At 28.4% G+C, this 16,930-nt stretch overlaps 2 protein-coding genes across 7 annotated transcripts; one reads left to right on the top strand and one right to left on the bottom strand.

Annotated features, from left to right (window-relative positions):
* Window positions 1-1,002: 1,002 nt before the first annotated feature.
* LOC126841842 (ATPase family AAA domain-containing protein 2-like) lies at window positions 1,003-12,876 on the bottom strand. Of its 6 annotated transcripts, none has more exons than XM_050578597.1 (19): window positions 12,761-12,876; window positions 11,155-11,254; window positions 9,814-9,887; window positions 9,636-9,752; window positions 9,030-9,383; window positions 7,899-8,126; window positions 7,022-7,542; window positions 6,465-6,713; window positions 6,181-6,393; window positions 4,798-4,979; window positions 4,540-4,711; window positions 4,263-4,448; window positions 3,277-3,557; window positions 2,433-2,833; window positions 2,256-2,359; window positions 2,079-2,130; window positions 1,913-2,002; window positions 1,333-1,529; window positions 1,003-1,261 (listed from the first exon to the last, which is right to left on the bottom strand). In XM_050578597.1, the coding sequence occupies exons 2-19, from the start codon at window positions 11,232-11,234 to the stop codon at window positions 1,190-1,192; spliced, it is 3,573 nt and encodes a 1,190-aa protein (XP_050434554.1). In that variant the 5' UTR covers window positions 11,235-11,254; window positions 12,761-12,876; the 3' UTR covers window positions 1,003-1,189. The 6 variants fall into 6 exon arrangements, with proteins under 6 accessions (XP_050434554.1, XP_050434518.1, XP_050434507.1 ...); XM_050578561.1 differs by having other exon boundaries at window positions 12,476-12,856; XM_050578550.1 differs by having other exon boundaries at window positions 12,516-12,856.
* A 187-nt stretch (window positions 12,877-13,063) lies between these two features.
* Window positions 13,064-16,848, top strand: LOC126842283 (uncharacterized). Its single transcript, XM_050579183.1, has 9 exons — window positions 13,064-13,360; window positions 13,441-13,636; window positions 14,043-14,185; window positions 14,359-14,540; window positions 14,646-14,935; window positions 15,307-15,501; window positions 15,562-15,751; window positions 16,226-16,366; window positions 16,484-16,848. Exons 1-9 carry the CDS (start codon window positions 13,296-13,298, stop codon window positions 16,822-16,824), a joined length of 1,743 nt encoding a protein of 580 aa, XP_050435140.1. The 5' UTR covers window positions 13,064-13,295; the 3' UTR covers window positions 16,825-16,848.
* The last annotated feature ends 82 nt before the right edge of the window (window positions 16,849-16,930 follow it).

The following is a 16,930-nucleotide window of genomic DNA, read 5'->3' as shown; positions in this document are numbered from 1 at the left end:
GTATATGAATGTAAGCACGAGGCAAATCAAGTACACGATAGAATACAAAAAGCAATGAATGCAGAAGTTAAATATGATGTGACGGACGTTTATAATTTTAACAGATACTGGGAAATGTTCAATTATACACTAAACAATTTCAAAGATGGCCTGTTGATGATGGAGGGCATGCATGACGCATTGTTTTCTCTAGAGGAAACATTGAACAAATTGGCAGATACACAAACTAGCCAGTACATTCAAAGAGTTTTAACTTGTACGTTGACGTTTAAGAGATACACAACAGATATAAAGCATTTGCTACCAGAATATAACATCGATTACCGTAGCAACGACATAACAAAGGTTAATGAGTTTAACATGTTACTAATTGTGTTTTTAGAAAGTCAAAAAAGTCATCTCTTGGTTCCTTTCATAGAAAAATATTGCATATTATCAGGAAACAATAATCAAATGTACGATTCCGAACAAACCAATTTTCTAACTTCAAATCATCACGATTTCAATAATATCCATGCTTATGGCTTACAAATTCAGAAACACCTGACATACGTAACCAAGCATTACGTCTTAGATTTGGGTTTCGAAAGCGAAAAAAATATTTCGGAAACAATAGAAAATATTTTAAACTAATACTAAACTATACAGTCAATTTGATTACACATATGTTACTCAGTTTATTATATCGACGCCTCGCACGACACGTAGCACCGTTCAAGTTCTTACAAAGACTAGCACTGTTCGTGCCAACGGTGCTACTTTTCGTGCAAGGCATCGATATGTACCCAAGTATAAAACAATTATTTAAGTCGTCAATTAATTAATTATGAAACACGTTTCCGTTTTTATACTTGAAAAAGTGACGTAGTTTCACAATCAAAAAGACTAGGTCTCTTCAACTACTTTGCTAACTTCAACCAACCCAATCTTTTTAAAAATATTACTTGGTACATAAAAAATCTTTATTACAATAAATATAAACACTGAACATTAATACAGCCGTAAAATTAAAATGTTATTATTTATTTTAAATAAAATGGCAGTACAAAACTAAATATTTTTTTATAGTTGTATTATTTTACAATATTTGAATGCGCACACTATTATGTCCACGTGATACTGAGTTAATTAATTATAAGACATGGAAAGTTACAATACAATATAACAAAATCTACATAGTAAAACAAAATTATTCTTTTTCTTCTTCTTGAAGTTCTTTAATATAACGAATTTTAAAATCATCAAACTCCACTATCAGTTCCTGAAAATTAAACAAAATATATTTTATATAATAAATATTTGATATTAAAATATTTTAAAATTTTTACTCACTGTAATTAATGTAGTTCGGTCCCATTTATCCGTGTACTTTATAATTTTATTGTCAAGTAATGAATACAAATCAATTATACCGTCATCTACATTATAGTAATTTCTCCCGTTCCAGTATGTCACTATATTGTTAACAAAACTATGGTATACAGTTTTGTCAATTTTGAATTCTTGGTGAACAATTTTTGGAGACAAATCTAAAAAAATAAAAAAATTTTAATAATTTAAAATTTTATTTGCAGCTTTTGCAAAAGTCAAATTTTAAGTTCAGTTGACCCAAACAGCCATTATACATTCAGAAGAATGACCATTGCAATCAAATAGATGTGTTTCAGTTTTTTTCAATTTAATTATTTGATAACTGTTTTATTTATAATACCAAATAACTCGACTAACTCAATTTCAAAAAATCCTGAATAATATTGTTGGACACATTTTTATACATCACATTATAAATTTAAAAAATATACATTTTGTTTGATATGAAAACAATCATCATTGAAAATTAATCTGTATAAATCTTGTTAACACTAAAAATTAAAAAGGAAATGATCATTAAACAATCTCAAAATATACCCACCTATATTATTTAATTCATTTGGAATAGGACTAATACTGTTAGATCTTTCTTCCGATAACATTGAACGGTTGCTCTCATTACTGCTTTCATCTACACCAAGTATATTAAAAAAAATTGTATTAATAAAATAGAACATATAAATTAATTATTTGAATAAATTACATACTAGATTCATATCCATTCACTGTTGGATTACTCGAATTTGCCGTAGCATTATCCTGAAAATATATCATTATTCTTTATTCAATTTATTTGCAATAAAAAAACACTTATTCTAGGTTATTTCTTATTAAATTGTACATATTTTTATGTAACTATTATATACATATATATATATATATACTTTAGAACTTTTCGAATTTCTTTTTTTTCTCGGAGTTAATCCATTTTGCCACTTGTTGCGCCGTTTTCTCTTTCTACTGTTATTTTCTTCATTTAGAATTTGATCTGAAACACAATGTAAAATTATTTAAAATAAATAATACATTTTTAGAAAGTTAACTCTTAACAAATAGCTTACTATTATATTTATCGGATGTCGGTTCTTTTTTAACAGTATGTACAAAGTCTGGAACACACGTTTGTTCAATTTCGGTAGCATTACGTTTTTTTCGCTGTTCTCGTATATCGCGACATGATTCTTCAAAATCGGAATCCATTTCAGCTTTTATAAACGCATATGCCTTGTCCCGTAACGAGCATGCTCTATGCCTAATGTGCTTGTCTTCAGCACTTTTATCCGGATTATATTCCAAAGCATTTCTAACAATTAGATCAATATCATCTAAAAAATCTCTGGCACAAATGTAGCAATGTTTATCTATTTTGCTCATTACAGTTTCCAAGTCCATCGGTTCTTTAATAATTTCTAAATAATCTGGTACTTCTTCGATATCGACTGGTTTTGTAAACATAAAAAACCTATAAACATAAAATAAGAATAATAACCTTTAATTCTTTAAAATTAGACTAGGAATATTATTTTATCATAAATGTATTTATTTTTTTTTTCTTTATTATAATAAAGTAAACAAATCTAATAGGATCCTAATAATTCAAATCCCACAGATAGCCCAGGATCTATAAATTGATACAAAGGCAGAAGCCGAGATTTTTTTTTTGGATTTCACTAAAATTTTGCCCAATCAACACCATGAAGTTTTTTTATAATGTATGCCATAAACTAATATTATATAAAAATTAACTAATGAATCATTGAAAATATACCACAATATTATTGTACAGCTAAAATGAATTTGTGAAGGAAGGGATCAAAATTACATAGACTACTTCTTAAAAAATATAGATTCCCTTCCTATTGAAATAAGCTAAGCATATCACTTAAGCAAAATTGTTTAACTTACTGTTTGTTACGAGCTAGTTTTGCACAAATATCACGTAAAAATATTCTAAGTTCGCGTAGTGTATTTTCCTCTTGACATATAATACCTTTCAATTCGGTTTCGCTTAACTTAGGTGGACTAGGTGTAGGAGCTAAAGGTAGGTCTTCCAAAGTTTCAGGTTCAACTGTTTTAGGTGGTTTAAAAGCCTTATCCATCAGTTCAGAGTACAAGGAATTTATAGATTCGATTGGTGGATTAGGAATCACATATTTTCGTTTTTCACCAACAAACACATCAAATATCTATAAATATCATTTAAGAATTAAAATATTTACATTATTGTAATAAGTTATAATACAAATTACACATATACTATGTTGTTACTATATAAGTTTGAAAATTTTCAAATTTATCTATGTTGTCATTTGTTAACTGACATTTCGGACCCATTGCAGGATCTATTTTAAGAGTTATAATGGGTCCGAAACATCAGCTAACTAATGACAACATGGATAAATCCAAAAATTATCCAACTAATAGTTCAATCCATGAAAGTTTTAAAACATTCTTAATCGTATACAACATACTTGAAGAAAATATATATTTGTATATGATCAGTGGCGTGCGCAGGAATTTTGTATGGGGGGGGGGATGTCATAAACCAGTACAACGAAAATGTATTATATTTCAATTTTTATTATAATAAAGAAAACTACATTTTCTGATTACTACCAACTTCATAATATATATGGGCTATAACCACAGTTAGAGTATAATTATTGTGGTTAATGTCTTTGGTATCACTTATCAGTTATCACCACAGCACATATTTTTGATGATAAATTTTGTTTTTAACAGATACATAATTATGTTGATGAACTGTCATGTTAAAAGTAAAAAAAAAGGCCCATGGAAGGATATATCCCCTCATCCCCCCCCCCATTCCTGTGCATGCCATTGTATATGATAAATTGTATTTGATTTTAATAAGTAATAAAAATATATACCATTTTTGGTAAGTCTTTGTAAGTGTACAACGACGTGGCAAATATTAATACAGGCAGAGTTATGTCCAGTGAATCTAATAACTCGAAAAATAACTTTTGCAAAGATTCACTTAAACTCTCCCACAATTCTCCAATATTCGGAATGAACAGAATTGCTGGAAGATGTTTTGGAAGTTCTTTGAAAATCTAAAGTATTATTTAAAATATTTAACTAAAGATGTACAAATGACAACATTTTGTTATAAACAAGAATTTTTCAAATATAAACAACACGCACCTGTACAATAGCCTCTTCGGGTGAACTAGACGTATTGCTGTACAAAGTAACACAACTTAAGGTATGTCTATAACAATTCTCAAAATGTTGTAATACTGCTGGGATGACAAGAACATTTTTAGAGTTTGATAGGCTATGTACAAGAATGCGAGGAGCTTTTGACACTCTCAGTCTGTAAATTGCATTAAAAATATTAATAACATAATATTTATTTTAAAACCATAACGACCTTATTAGTTATTATAGAATAACAACAACCTTTGGTTAGAATGTGAAGTAATTTCAGGAAATATTTGGTTCATGAAAGAAACTAAGCCTTGAAGCGGTTCCTGATACAATGAATGATATATACTTGGCAGCTTTTTAGGATTAAGTACAATATTACGTTCAGTAGTTGGTACAATTTTACTTAACGCTTTTTCAAAGTCTTCAATTGTTACCTTTGATTTTGGAAAATAAATATAAAAAAAGTCAATAAAGAATACAAATTTCATATTTGATAATATTTTAAACTTTGGTGACTCCAGTTTTTACTATTGTTTCTCCAAAATTACATTTTTAAAGAAAAAAAAGTTAAGAGTATCCACACTTTATGTAGATACATCAATACTGCCCTCCTAAGCAAAAATGCAGTAACTTGAAAAAAAAAATATTTAAAAAAACCAATTAAGAAACCATTTTACTTTGTTTAATCGGGTTTTTACAAAAAAAAAGTTTTTCAAATTACGGCATTTTTGCTTAGGAGGGCAGAATACATTGATATGTCCTGATAATTATAGATTATTTCCAATCTATAATCTCCTTGCGATATATGATGATAGTATAGTCTTAATTATATGTTCTGGCCAAATACTTTTTAATAGTTTTATAATATCTAGCCTTAAAATCGATTTCTGGCAACATTTCTCAAAGATCAATTTCCGTGGTTCCTCAGTAAGTAAGTGCCTACCTAACAAATTAATTTGTCTATTCTTATATAAATCGTTATATCCTTATAATCCCGCAACTTAATCTGCATGAAATGTGGATACTCTTAACTTTATTTTCAGAATGACCCTCCATAACCTAACCTAACCTAATCCTTCTCCATGACGAAATGATAATGACGTCAGCACTGTGACAATTAACATGTCGACATTTGTCATGTCCAATGACAATTCATTATGTCAAAATAAAAAAATAATAAATTGCACTAATAGTTTTAAGAAAGATTACCTCCATTGATTATTCTTAACAATAACAATTTATGAAAACATAAATTTATTTTTGTAGTTCATTTCATGCAGGTATTATATATTAGTCATTAATTAACTTATTAGATTTAGTACAGTGTTTGGAAAGAACTTTCTTTTTCACTGAACAAGCTTTTGAACAAATAACTAAATAAACCGTATATTTTGTGCAATAAGATATTTGTATTGAAAAATAATTATCTAAGATACTTCTTTATTATATTTTATCATATTGTGTTACCACTAATCAATGGATTATTTGCAAGTATACCAGTGAATTTACTTATTTACTTAATAATAGAATCGTTCTAAACACTGATTTTGTATCATAGTATAAGTCCCCAAAAAATGGAGAACAACTTGTGCTTAACAAATATTTTGATATTATAAATCAAATGTAAATAATTACTTGAATTTTTGTATTGTCTAGAAGTAGACGTTTGGATGTTTTGTAAATCTGTGGATATGTACGATTTAAAGCTTGTAGTACCGATTCAGAACACAAAGAATTTAAATCTGCACCAGTGTAGCTAACTGTTTCTTCAGCTAACCGTCTCAAGATTTTATCATCCGGGGGACACTTCCATTTACTAATTATAATACGTAGTATATCTAATCTATCCTGTAAGCAATTAAAATTATTAAAATTATAAATACACATTTATTTATAGTTTTTCTATCATGTATTATTACTTTGTCTGTAGGGAGGGGGAAATACAATTCTTTATCAAATCGACCGGGCCTCCGAAGAGCTGGATCGATCGAGTCGATACGATTTGTAGCACCAATTACAATCACATCACCTCGAGTTTCTAAACCATCCATCATGGCCAGCATAGTTGTTACTATACTATTATGGACTTGATCTTGTTTTCCAGAGCGAACCGGGACCAATCCGTCGAGTTCATCAAAAAATATAATAGAAGGCTTCATATCTTTAGCCTAAATAATACATTTTGAAATAATGTCAATATATATATTTTTTAATTTAATATTATTCTTCTCTCAAACATTTTACTGTATAGTGAAATTTCCCTTATATTTTACAATAGTTGATTAACCCTATTAACAATATTTAATTAAGTGCACGCAATGTGGGGCATTGCACATCACAGTTTTCCAAGACTTTATAAATAAGGATAATTGTAAATTTTGAAATTTCAGATAGGTACTTGATTGTTAATATATTATTGTAAATAAATCATGTTACATTTTAAATATGTATAGTAAAATTGTATTTTATTGCTTACTTTTTGAAAGAGAAGTCTCAGTTGTCTTTCAGATTCCCCAACCCATTTGCATAAAACATCTGCACTTTTCCGTACAAAGAATGATACTTTTTGACCACCTTTACTGCATTCATTAGCTAAAGCTCTTGCAAGTAACGTTTTTCCAGTTCCGGGTGGTCCGTGAAATATTACACCCTTAGCTGGTTGCTGCTCAAATAACTCAAACACGTCTTTATAAATAATTGGAAAAACAACCATTTCACGTAGACAATCTATGTGTTCTTGCAAACCACCAATATTGTGAAATCCGATACCACTATCGACAACAATAGGTTTAATATCTTCGAGAGATGATTTTTTGTTATTTTTGTCATCTCTTGTACTATGCCCTTTGCCCTTGGGTTTTTTGATAACTTGTGTTTGGTTAACCGAGGTCTCTAAGTCATTGTCGGACATCTCAGATGTGTTTGTCGATTCAGAGGACGAAGAAACACGACGTTTTCGTGGACCATTTACCATTTTTGATGGAGTTTTCGCAGCTCCTGTTTACAAAAAAAATTAACCAAAATTATTAAAAACAAATTGCTTTTGTTTATTTTAAAAAATAAAGTTAAGTAATTATACTTTATGTTTTTACTAAAAATGTTATTACAGGCGCTATAATTTTGGTTGAATTAAAATAAATTTTGCAAAATAAACTAATTATTTAAATTCTGGGATTATGACTCAAACATATTGATTAAGGTGTCTTTTTAAAATATTATCATACAATTATTATTTAATTATAACACATGATTATTATTCATTATATCAGATCAGAACATTAGATTATATAATAAATATATAGTAATTAAATTATTAAATATTAATTTTAGTTTAACATTTTTTTTTTCCTTACTTGTATTTTTTTCTGAATGTATTTGAAATCTTTGTACAGTTGGCTTAACTTTACGTAAACTATATCTATAGTATCGTTGCCGATTAGATGGCCTAATACTGCATTGCCTCAACCTTATTGTTCTTCGTTTATTTTGTACATTTATTTTATTTATTGAAGTTAAATAGTCTTCAATTTTACTTAAATTATCTTCAGAACTTATTGATTCATTACTGCTTTGCTCAGCGTCTTAAAAAAAAAAAAGTTATGAAATTTGCAATTCAGAACCACTGACATGATCCTAAATAAAATTAATGCTATACATCTCTAAAATTTAAATTAAATAGATCTATCATACATCATTTTATTGAAAATTATAATTATTAATTATCAAGTCAAAATTACATTCATAGATTAGTTGTCTATGGTATGGTGTATTTACGGGGGAGATATGGAGAATAGATTTACCTTTGCTGTTGTCTTTGTAAAGTGTTCCATACTTCTTAATCTAATGTTACTTTAAAATCCACCCGTTTCCTAATTTCGAACACTCTAAATTGTTTTTAAAAAACTAATACTGGTGATTATGGTGATTGAATGAAGCCCCTTGGGTCAATGAAATGTTTGCCAATACATACCTCCCCTTTGACAAAATCCTAAACATGCCACTGTGTCTACATAACTTTTAAGTACTCAATTATATTTATTAAGGGACAAAATATAGAACATATTTGACAAAAAGCATATTTATGATTATTTCAACTTATTACTAATCAATTTGTACTAGCTTTAAAGTATAATTTTTAACGTGAAATTTTTTGTAATAGTTACAGCCCCTTGGTAGTCAAAATAAGAACAGGAATTGTGAAGAGTTGAATGCATATTACAGTGCATAGAAATTGAAATTTTAAAAATCTGAGATCAATATGCACTGCTCTATTTAGAAGTTTTACTCTTCTAAACTAAGAAAAAAATGTTGATACAATCACTCTACGTGTCGTCATCCCTATTCTTCTTATAATGCATGTTTTTGAGTAAAAGAAATTTGACCTTGCAAAATTTGATTAATATAATACTCAATAAGAAATAAAACATCTTTAAAGTATCCTAAATTATCACTCTTTAATTATTGAATTAATTGTATTTACATACCGTTAGGTTTATTTTGATTTTGGGAAGCTTGTCTACTTGTACGTTTTATACGCGTGTACATTTCATCATTACACTGTTCATTTGTATGATCATTCGATTTATCACTTGCTTCAGCTACAGCTCTTCTTGTTCTTGGACGGTTATCACTGACAGTGTTATTTGTTAAATCATTAATTTTATCTTCTTTTGTATTATTAATGCTATGTAAGGTTTCAGAATTTTCGTTTGTTTCTTCTTCATCTTCTTTTTGATCGACATCTACATCATCTACATCATCATCATCTTCTTCTTCTTCGTCGTCTTCAATCATCTGATTAACTTGATGTCTTAAATTCCTAGTCATTCTTCTGGGAACTATAAAATGTATTTATAAATTGTAAGTCAAATATTATACTTAAAAACCAGTGGTTTATTCGTAAATGTATACCATGCTATATGTACCCTCCCCTCCTCTCACTTTTCTATGTATACATGACGTGTGTACATGAAATCTTAAAGGAAACTCTATTTGTGGGTATGCAATTTGTATTATGAGTTCACAATACACATATACATAGAATAGTGATAGGTTTTATAAATGTTAGGGCAAAATACAATAAATTATACCATCTTCTTTGTTCATCATGTTAGGATATCCTTTGAGTGCTTGGGAACCAACAATCCAAGTGTCACTATAATTTTCATACTTCAATTTTCTTTTCCTTGTACTTCTTCTTGTTCCTTCTGTGAATATATTATACACATGTTAACTCATATTAAGGCAAAAGTAAGTTATAATTTATACCAATATTGTGAGATTCATCAGCATCATGACTGTGGCTGTTTTCTAAATTATGGTGAAGAGATGCATATTTAGATCTATAAAATAAGTGAACAAATTTAAATAAACTATGTTGTATAGACTAGTTATTTATTGCTCCAAGGCATACCCAGATGTTTGCTTCCCCATAGCTGTTTTTTTTTTAAATTTTTTATTAGAAATTATAAGGTTAAAATAATAATAATAAGATGGTGTGAAGGAGTAGAAAAAAATGCTGTTTTCTATTCAACTCTTTCACCAGATTTTCTTCATCTTCACCTTACACTCACAACTACATGGGGTCGGCCACCCTAGCCCTACACCTCCATAAAGCTTGATCCTTTAATGTCGTTCAATCACCCCAGCTATTCTCATACCACTTTATTTCCGTCTAACTATCTTTTCTTCGGTCTTTCTCTTTTTCCCTCTACATTCACCTTAATAACACTTCTCACTGCCTCTGCCTCATCTCTTCTCATAACATGAACGAACCATCTTAACCTATTCTCTCTCATTTTCCCCAAATTAAATTAATGCAACTCCTAGACACCCCTTTATGTATTCATTACTTAGTCTATCTTCTCTAGTCACTCCACTCATTCATCTTAGCATTCTCATCTCCGCTACACTCATTCTTTGTTCAATTTTCTGATCTACTGCCCAACATTCTGAGCCATACAACATTGGTGGCCTCACTTCCGTCCTATAAAATTCACCTTACAATATTATAGGCATCCTCCTATCACACAAAATACCTGACGCTTCCCTCTACTTCATCCATCCACAATTTTTTCTATTTTTCACGTCCTCCTCATACCCACCATTTTTTTGTACTACCGACCCTAATTACTTGAACCTATCAATCTCACACACTTCATCATCACCCATGTGCATTACCTGTCTTGTCCTATAACTTTCTCCAAAATCAAACATGACTGTCACCGTTAAACTCCTATTAATCCTCAGTCCTTTCCCTTCAAGCGCTTCTCTCCACACTTCAAGTGTCCCAATTCTTAGGGACTTTCCTCCACTAACACTATGTCATCTGCAAATATCATACACAATGGCACCTCCCCTGTATATCTTTCGTAATCTCGTCCATTACTAAAGAGAACAAGCAAGGAATCAACGCTGAATCTTGATGCACACCTACTCTTACACAAAAACTTTCTGTTTCTCCACACACACTATTCACTCTTGTACTTGCCCCTTCATACATAATATCCTTTCACATACACCCTCGGCATTCCTTTTTTTCTTAACGTCCACTTTACTTAACTCTTTCACCACAAATGGTTTTGTTAATTTAAAGAATAATATATTTACCTAGTATGAACAACTGGAGTAAAAATTTTATCATCATCTGATTGATCAGACTGGCTTGTAACTCTGCTTCTATTTCTCATTGTATGATTAGACTTTTAACCTAAAACAAAATAAAAAATATTAATTACAACTTAAAATAGAAATATGACTTTTACACTTATATTTGTTCAAAACATTTCTGTTTGCAATTACATTGGAGAAATAACTATTAACCTATTTCAATATTTTCGTGTATGGTTTATTATACTTAATTACTTTTATCACAATATTTTATGATTTATCAAAAAAAATTGGATGAAATAATTTGAATAAGAAACTGTATAGAACCGTATATTATAAGCAATTAATTAAATTATCTTATTTTAAAACGCTTTATTAAAATGATTAAATTAATTAAGAAGTTGATAATGAAAATGTTTTAGCGACATATTTGACAACTTTAGCACTGCTACACACATCTAGAAAAGCATATATTTTATATTTTATATAAAACATACTTAAAGATATTTACAGGTATTTCTATCTGGTACCACCTTTAAATTAAAATATAGAAAGAAAAAATATATATATAAAAGTAAAATAAGACTATCTGTCTACGTTGCCTAGCAACAGAATTGCTTATCGTCTACTTGTGTCGTATAACAAGGCATTTCAAAAGTTTTTATTTTACAATTTTTCCAGTTTAAAGGTGAGACCTAGCATAGGTGTTAAAATAAGAATAATAGGTTATACTGCTGACTAAAATGTCTTCATATTTTATAAAGATACTTTTTTGATAAAGGCATTATTTACAAATATTTGAAAATAATAAATTTGTACAAACTTCATAATCAGTTATCAGACGTAGAACAAATACTAACTATATCTACATTAAGTTAAAACTTTTAAGTTAATAATGAAAAAAAAAAACAGTTTCAAACTTTTATTTATAAATTTGGTAAACGTCAAAGATTAATTTTGTGTATTAGATAATACGTATAGAGAAACTCATATTATTATTTTAAAAAAACCACTTTAAATTTTGAATTTATTTTCACGTTATAGACTATTGTAATTTATAAAAGTCAATACAACATTACATCTACTGATGTAACAGCGAAAGAAAACAAATTAATACAAAATGCGTGGTAAATTCTCATAAGCACCATCACTAATTCATAACAATTTAATAAAAACGCTGAATAAAATTTGGTACGCAAGTACAATGAACAAAAATAATATTATATTGACGTTTTCGTGGAAAAATTATATTACCTAACTTAGTGCAAAATAAAGATTAAAATTAATACACGCAAACAATAAAACAAAAATCTAAACTTACTAACTAAATTGTAATATTATATTTAATAACATCATATTACCCAACGACCTGTTAGCATTTAAATTAAAACTAGGTACAATAACTACAAGTGTAACTTAAGTATAAACGATATTTTAAACGTGCCGTGCAACGTAAATTTAATGTGCATACTGATAAAGCGTATTCGGAGAGTACATCAACACGTACTATCTGCTAGACCGCATCGCGCACACAATAACAATTATCTAAAAACTAGGCAGACTAGATTTTATAAAAAGTCACAGTCAAAACGCATAGAGTCATTACTTAGTTGTGAAGTGGGACTATGGTCTGTGGACTAAAGCCTAAAGGGCTTTGGGCACAGAGAAAGACAAGGTACAACGAACCACGAAAAATAAACCACCAAATAAAATAACGATTAGTCCAACAAAACATTCTTAACAGCTGAACGAATTCAAGGACATTAGATATTATATTTGAGGGAGGGTGAGGGGGATTTTCATGTTATCTTTAAATATATACAAACATCTAGATCCTCTGTCAACTAGTTCCCCCAAAATCGCTTATAACTGTTATCAGTATCCAACTCAACACGATATTTTTAATAATAAAAAATGTCTGCTACAACATGCTGTAGAGTGTAGTGTATGTAATGACTAATGAGTACATCGTAATCTCATACTGATTTCACACGGCACATGGTTTATTAATTTTACCATTATTATTATTATTATGAAAGTACTCTATTTTTACGATTTAAGCAGGAAAACGGAATTGTTTAACAGTTCCTGAACATTCAGAATTCAAATTAATTAACAACGTGGACGTGATTCAGTATCACATGAAAATGACAAAATTGAAGTTAAATCGAGATGACACAACAGGGAAAATAGATAACGTAAATTAGTAAGTAAAATAACAACAAAGTTTAATATTGTGTTTGACAGAATAATTAATGACTAAATATGAAAAATATTTTATTGTAGCTGCGAAAGTGAAAATCCTACAAAAAAACGACGTTTAAATAATTCTAATTCCAACCAACTTGCAGAAGTAGTTGAAATTGAGAAACCAAACGTTCAGTCTTCCTCTCCTGAACAAAAAACAGATAGAAAAAGTATTACTGAAGAAGACTACATTAAACTTAAAAAATACTTAAAGGAAAAAAAAAAGCTGTTAAAAGTGCGTAAAAAATAAGTAATTCAATTTTATTTATTTATTGTGTTACATACTCTTTAACTATTATATTTTGCTATTTTTTAATTTAAACTTTATTTTATCATGCTCTTCACTTTTTTATTTATGGATAAGAATAGTATACAAATATTAATTTTATTTGTCTTATATTCTATTAAATATTTAACATTTACCTACAACTGATTTAAATATTTACTATTCTATCTACGTTTGTGTCTTGTGTGATGCACTGGTTGTCACAGTGTTAAACAATTATGTACCTATAGTCAAAATAACACAAATATCAGTGCAATTATTGAGTGTTTTGCAAAATCCTAATAAATTTTTACTGATTACAATTAATAATATTTTATAAATTATAATTAATAATATATTGAAAAATTTGTTACAGTCGTTTCCTAGAGTAGTACTCAATAAACGTGGACAACAGTCTCAATTAAATGAAGATGGAAAAAGTGAAAGTCCGTTAAAAATCACTGAACTAAATGAATTACTTCTATATTCTATTTATGGACCCGGGAAGTATGTACCTAGGTAAGTAAAGTGTAATAAATATATAACTAAAATAAAAATATGGAAAATAATTAATATAAGGTATACTCATTAAATATTGAAGTTATACATCCTGTCCTATGTAACATTTGAGAATGTATTTAATTCAACAACTGTTTTTGTAAATATTTATATATTTAAATATTATTTTATAGATGGTCGAGTTTGGAAATGCAATGTAACATTGTACAAACATGTATTTTAGTAATTGATGGATGTGACATAAAAACATCAGATGATTATTTGAATTTCAAAAATTCTTTTTCTATATTTTCAAAGTATAATTTTGTACCACCCCTTGAAATTGAACTACCCCCTAGTTGGTGTAGAAAAAATGGTATGTGTTAAAATGCTTAAATATACTAGTTAATTCAACGTGTCCTGTCCCACATTTTTGCTTATTTTGATATACATATTAATAATAATTAAAAACTGTTTTCAGAAAAAGAATTGGATTCAAAATATGAGACAGATTCTTGTAATACAACCAAATCCAAAGAATTGTGTACAAAAATGACACTACTCATGTCACTTAATCAATTAATAATACATAATTATCCTTTACCAATCAATAAACGAGAATGTTCTATGGAAGGCTTCCGTTTTACTCAGAATAAATATTTACCAGTTTCTAACCAAAGTCCCATGTTTGCTGTAGATTGTGAAATGTGTTATACATCTATTGGAAAAAATGAACTCACCCGAGTGTCAATTGTTGACGAGAAATTAAATGTAAATTTCTTTATTCAACTCCTATGTTTTTTCATATTTTATAATTGTGTTACCTTATTTAATTAGCTGTACTTTTCCAATTTTTTATTAACATCAATCTATAATTTCTATAAGCATATTTTTTAAAGCATATTAGTTAAGCCTAATGAATAAATAAATAAATTTAAAAGGTAAAATAAATAAATTTGCCTAATAAATTATAAAAGCTGTTTTGTTGACAATTATTCAAATTTTTTGACAGAATTATTCATTTAAAGTTGCTAAGTTTGCTACTTATTCCACTCTAATACTAGAAAAATAATACATTTATTTATAATAACACATTTGTTTTAAATTTATTATATTTTGGTAATTTTATCATTTTGATTTAGGTTATATACGAATCTTTGGTTAAACCTTCAAACAAAATCACTAACTATTTAACTCAGTATTCTGGAATTACACCTGCAAAGCTGAATGGTGTTACAACTACATTAAAAGATGTTCAAGAAGATGTAATTAAATTATTACCAGCAGATGCAATCTTAATTGGACAATCATTAAATTGTGATTTAGATGCTTTAAAGGTTGATATCAGATTTTAAGATTTCAAAATTATTAGTAAAACAATATTTGTATATTTTCAGTTATTTCATCCATATATTATAGACACTAGTGTTATTTATAATCTAAATGGTAACAAAGGATCTAAAAGTAAATTAAAGCATTTAGCAAAGTCATTTTTGAATCTGAATATCCAATGTGGCAATCAAGGACATTGTTCAGTCGAAGACAGCCAAGCAGCAATGTTATTAGTACAACAAAAATTGGAAAAACGTATGCATTTACTATAGTTACTAACTTATTTAAAATTAATTTCTTTGGCGTAAAGGTATACGCTTTGTTATAACTATAATTTTTTAATGTATTTGTGTATCCTAAATAGATTACACAGTTTCTGTTTAGACTCGACACTCAACATTTTATCTATAATCAAAAGATTTAATTCTATAGAAACAATAAAACATTTGTTTCAAAACAAACAAAAAAGAAAAATATTTAAAAGTTACTGTAAATCTTTTTTTTTTATTTTTCATGTAGCTTTAACGGGCTCTGAGAGCCCAACGTTGCCATCATTAAATGGTTTCTAGAACAAATTCATTATTTACATTAGAAAAAAGGGAATGATAAAAAACCAGATTTATAGTTAGTTAAACTACTGACTTAACCTTAAATTTCTTCCTCAACCTGTGGCTCACGTTACAATATATATATATAATAATAATAATATATGTACTTTTTATTTTGCAGCATTGTCATACGGTGATGCTTATTTAATTGGTCAAAAAAGATTAGCTGAATTTATTAACTCTCCTGTCCATTTAAAAAATATTGATTCTTTCAAAAAATTTTTGGTTTTACTAAAATGTATTACTGAAAGTCCAGCTCAAGGTAAACTATTTTTTTACTTAATTATATTTTTATGAAATAAAATCTACGGTGTATAAGATCTGAAATAATATTAATCTAAGTTTTTTGACAATTCTTTAATTTTTTTTATTTCTCAAGGTCAAGTGCATGTTAAAAAACAATTCATGGAAGCATATGATGGCATATGGTCAACCAAACAATTTGTTGTCAACGAACATTCTACAAATAAGGCTGTACTTGACGGGGTTTGCAATTCAATGAACGACACTACTAATCGGTTTTGTATGGCGCACATGCAGCTTAAAAACAAGAAGAATTTAGACTTAGTTAACAGATGGTGTGAAAAATATTGGGCATCTATGTCTACCTTTGGTCTTTGTGTTGTGCTGTTTACAGGATGTGGTGTTAACGCGGAAAATTCAGTATGTCTCTTAAATGTTAAACAGCCACCTTTACCGATTTTAAATAAAGACTGGTAGCTACCTACCAATGTATATCATTTATTTTGTTCTTCATTACTCAATAAATTTACAATTTGCTTAGGTATATTATATTTACATTTTACAATTTTTTTTGTTTTTAATC

The sequence above is a fragment of the Adelges cooleyi genome, unplaced genomic scaffold (assembly GCF_023614345.1).
Source record: "Adelges cooleyi isolate 19-005CV unplaced genomic scaffold, UGA_ACOO_1.1 ACOO_flye_CR_arks_rails_tigmint_CR_PRNA_108, whole genome shotgun sequence".
Classification (NCBI taxonomy): domain Eukaryota; kingdom Metazoa; phylum Arthropoda; class Insecta; order Hemiptera; family Adelgidae; genus Adelges; species Adelges cooleyi.
Note: the sequence above shows the minus strand (reverse complement) of the source record. Positions and strands in the feature narration are given on the sequence as shown.

Excerpts from the sequence above, each read along its gene's own strand:
- LOC126841842 (XM_050578597.1), bottom strand. The coding sequence starts at position 11,234 with ATGAGAAATAGAAGCAGAGTTACAAGCCAGTCTGATCAATCAGATGAT. Across the intron at positions 2,360-2,432 it reads GACATCCGATAAATATAATA|ATCAAATTCTAAATGAAGAA; the intron begins GTAAGCTATTTG and ends ATTGTGTTTCAG. Across the intron at positions 2,131-2,255 it reads GAAATTCGAAAAGTTCTAAA|GATAATGCTACGGCAAATTC; the intron begins GTATATATATAT and ends ATATATTTTCAG.
- LOC126842283 (XM_050579183.1), top strand. The coding sequence starts at position 13,296 with ATGAAAATGACAAAATTGAAGTTAAATCGAGATGACACAACAGGGAAA. Across the intron at positions 13,637-14,042 it reads AAAAAAAAAAGCTGTTAAAA|TCGTTTCCTAGAGTAGTACT; the intron begins GTGCGTAAAAAA and ends AATTTGTTACAG. Across the intron at positions 15,502-15,561 it reads GTGATTTAGATGCTTTAAAG|TTATTTCATCCATATATTAT; the intron begins GTTGATATCAGA and ends GTATATTTTCAG.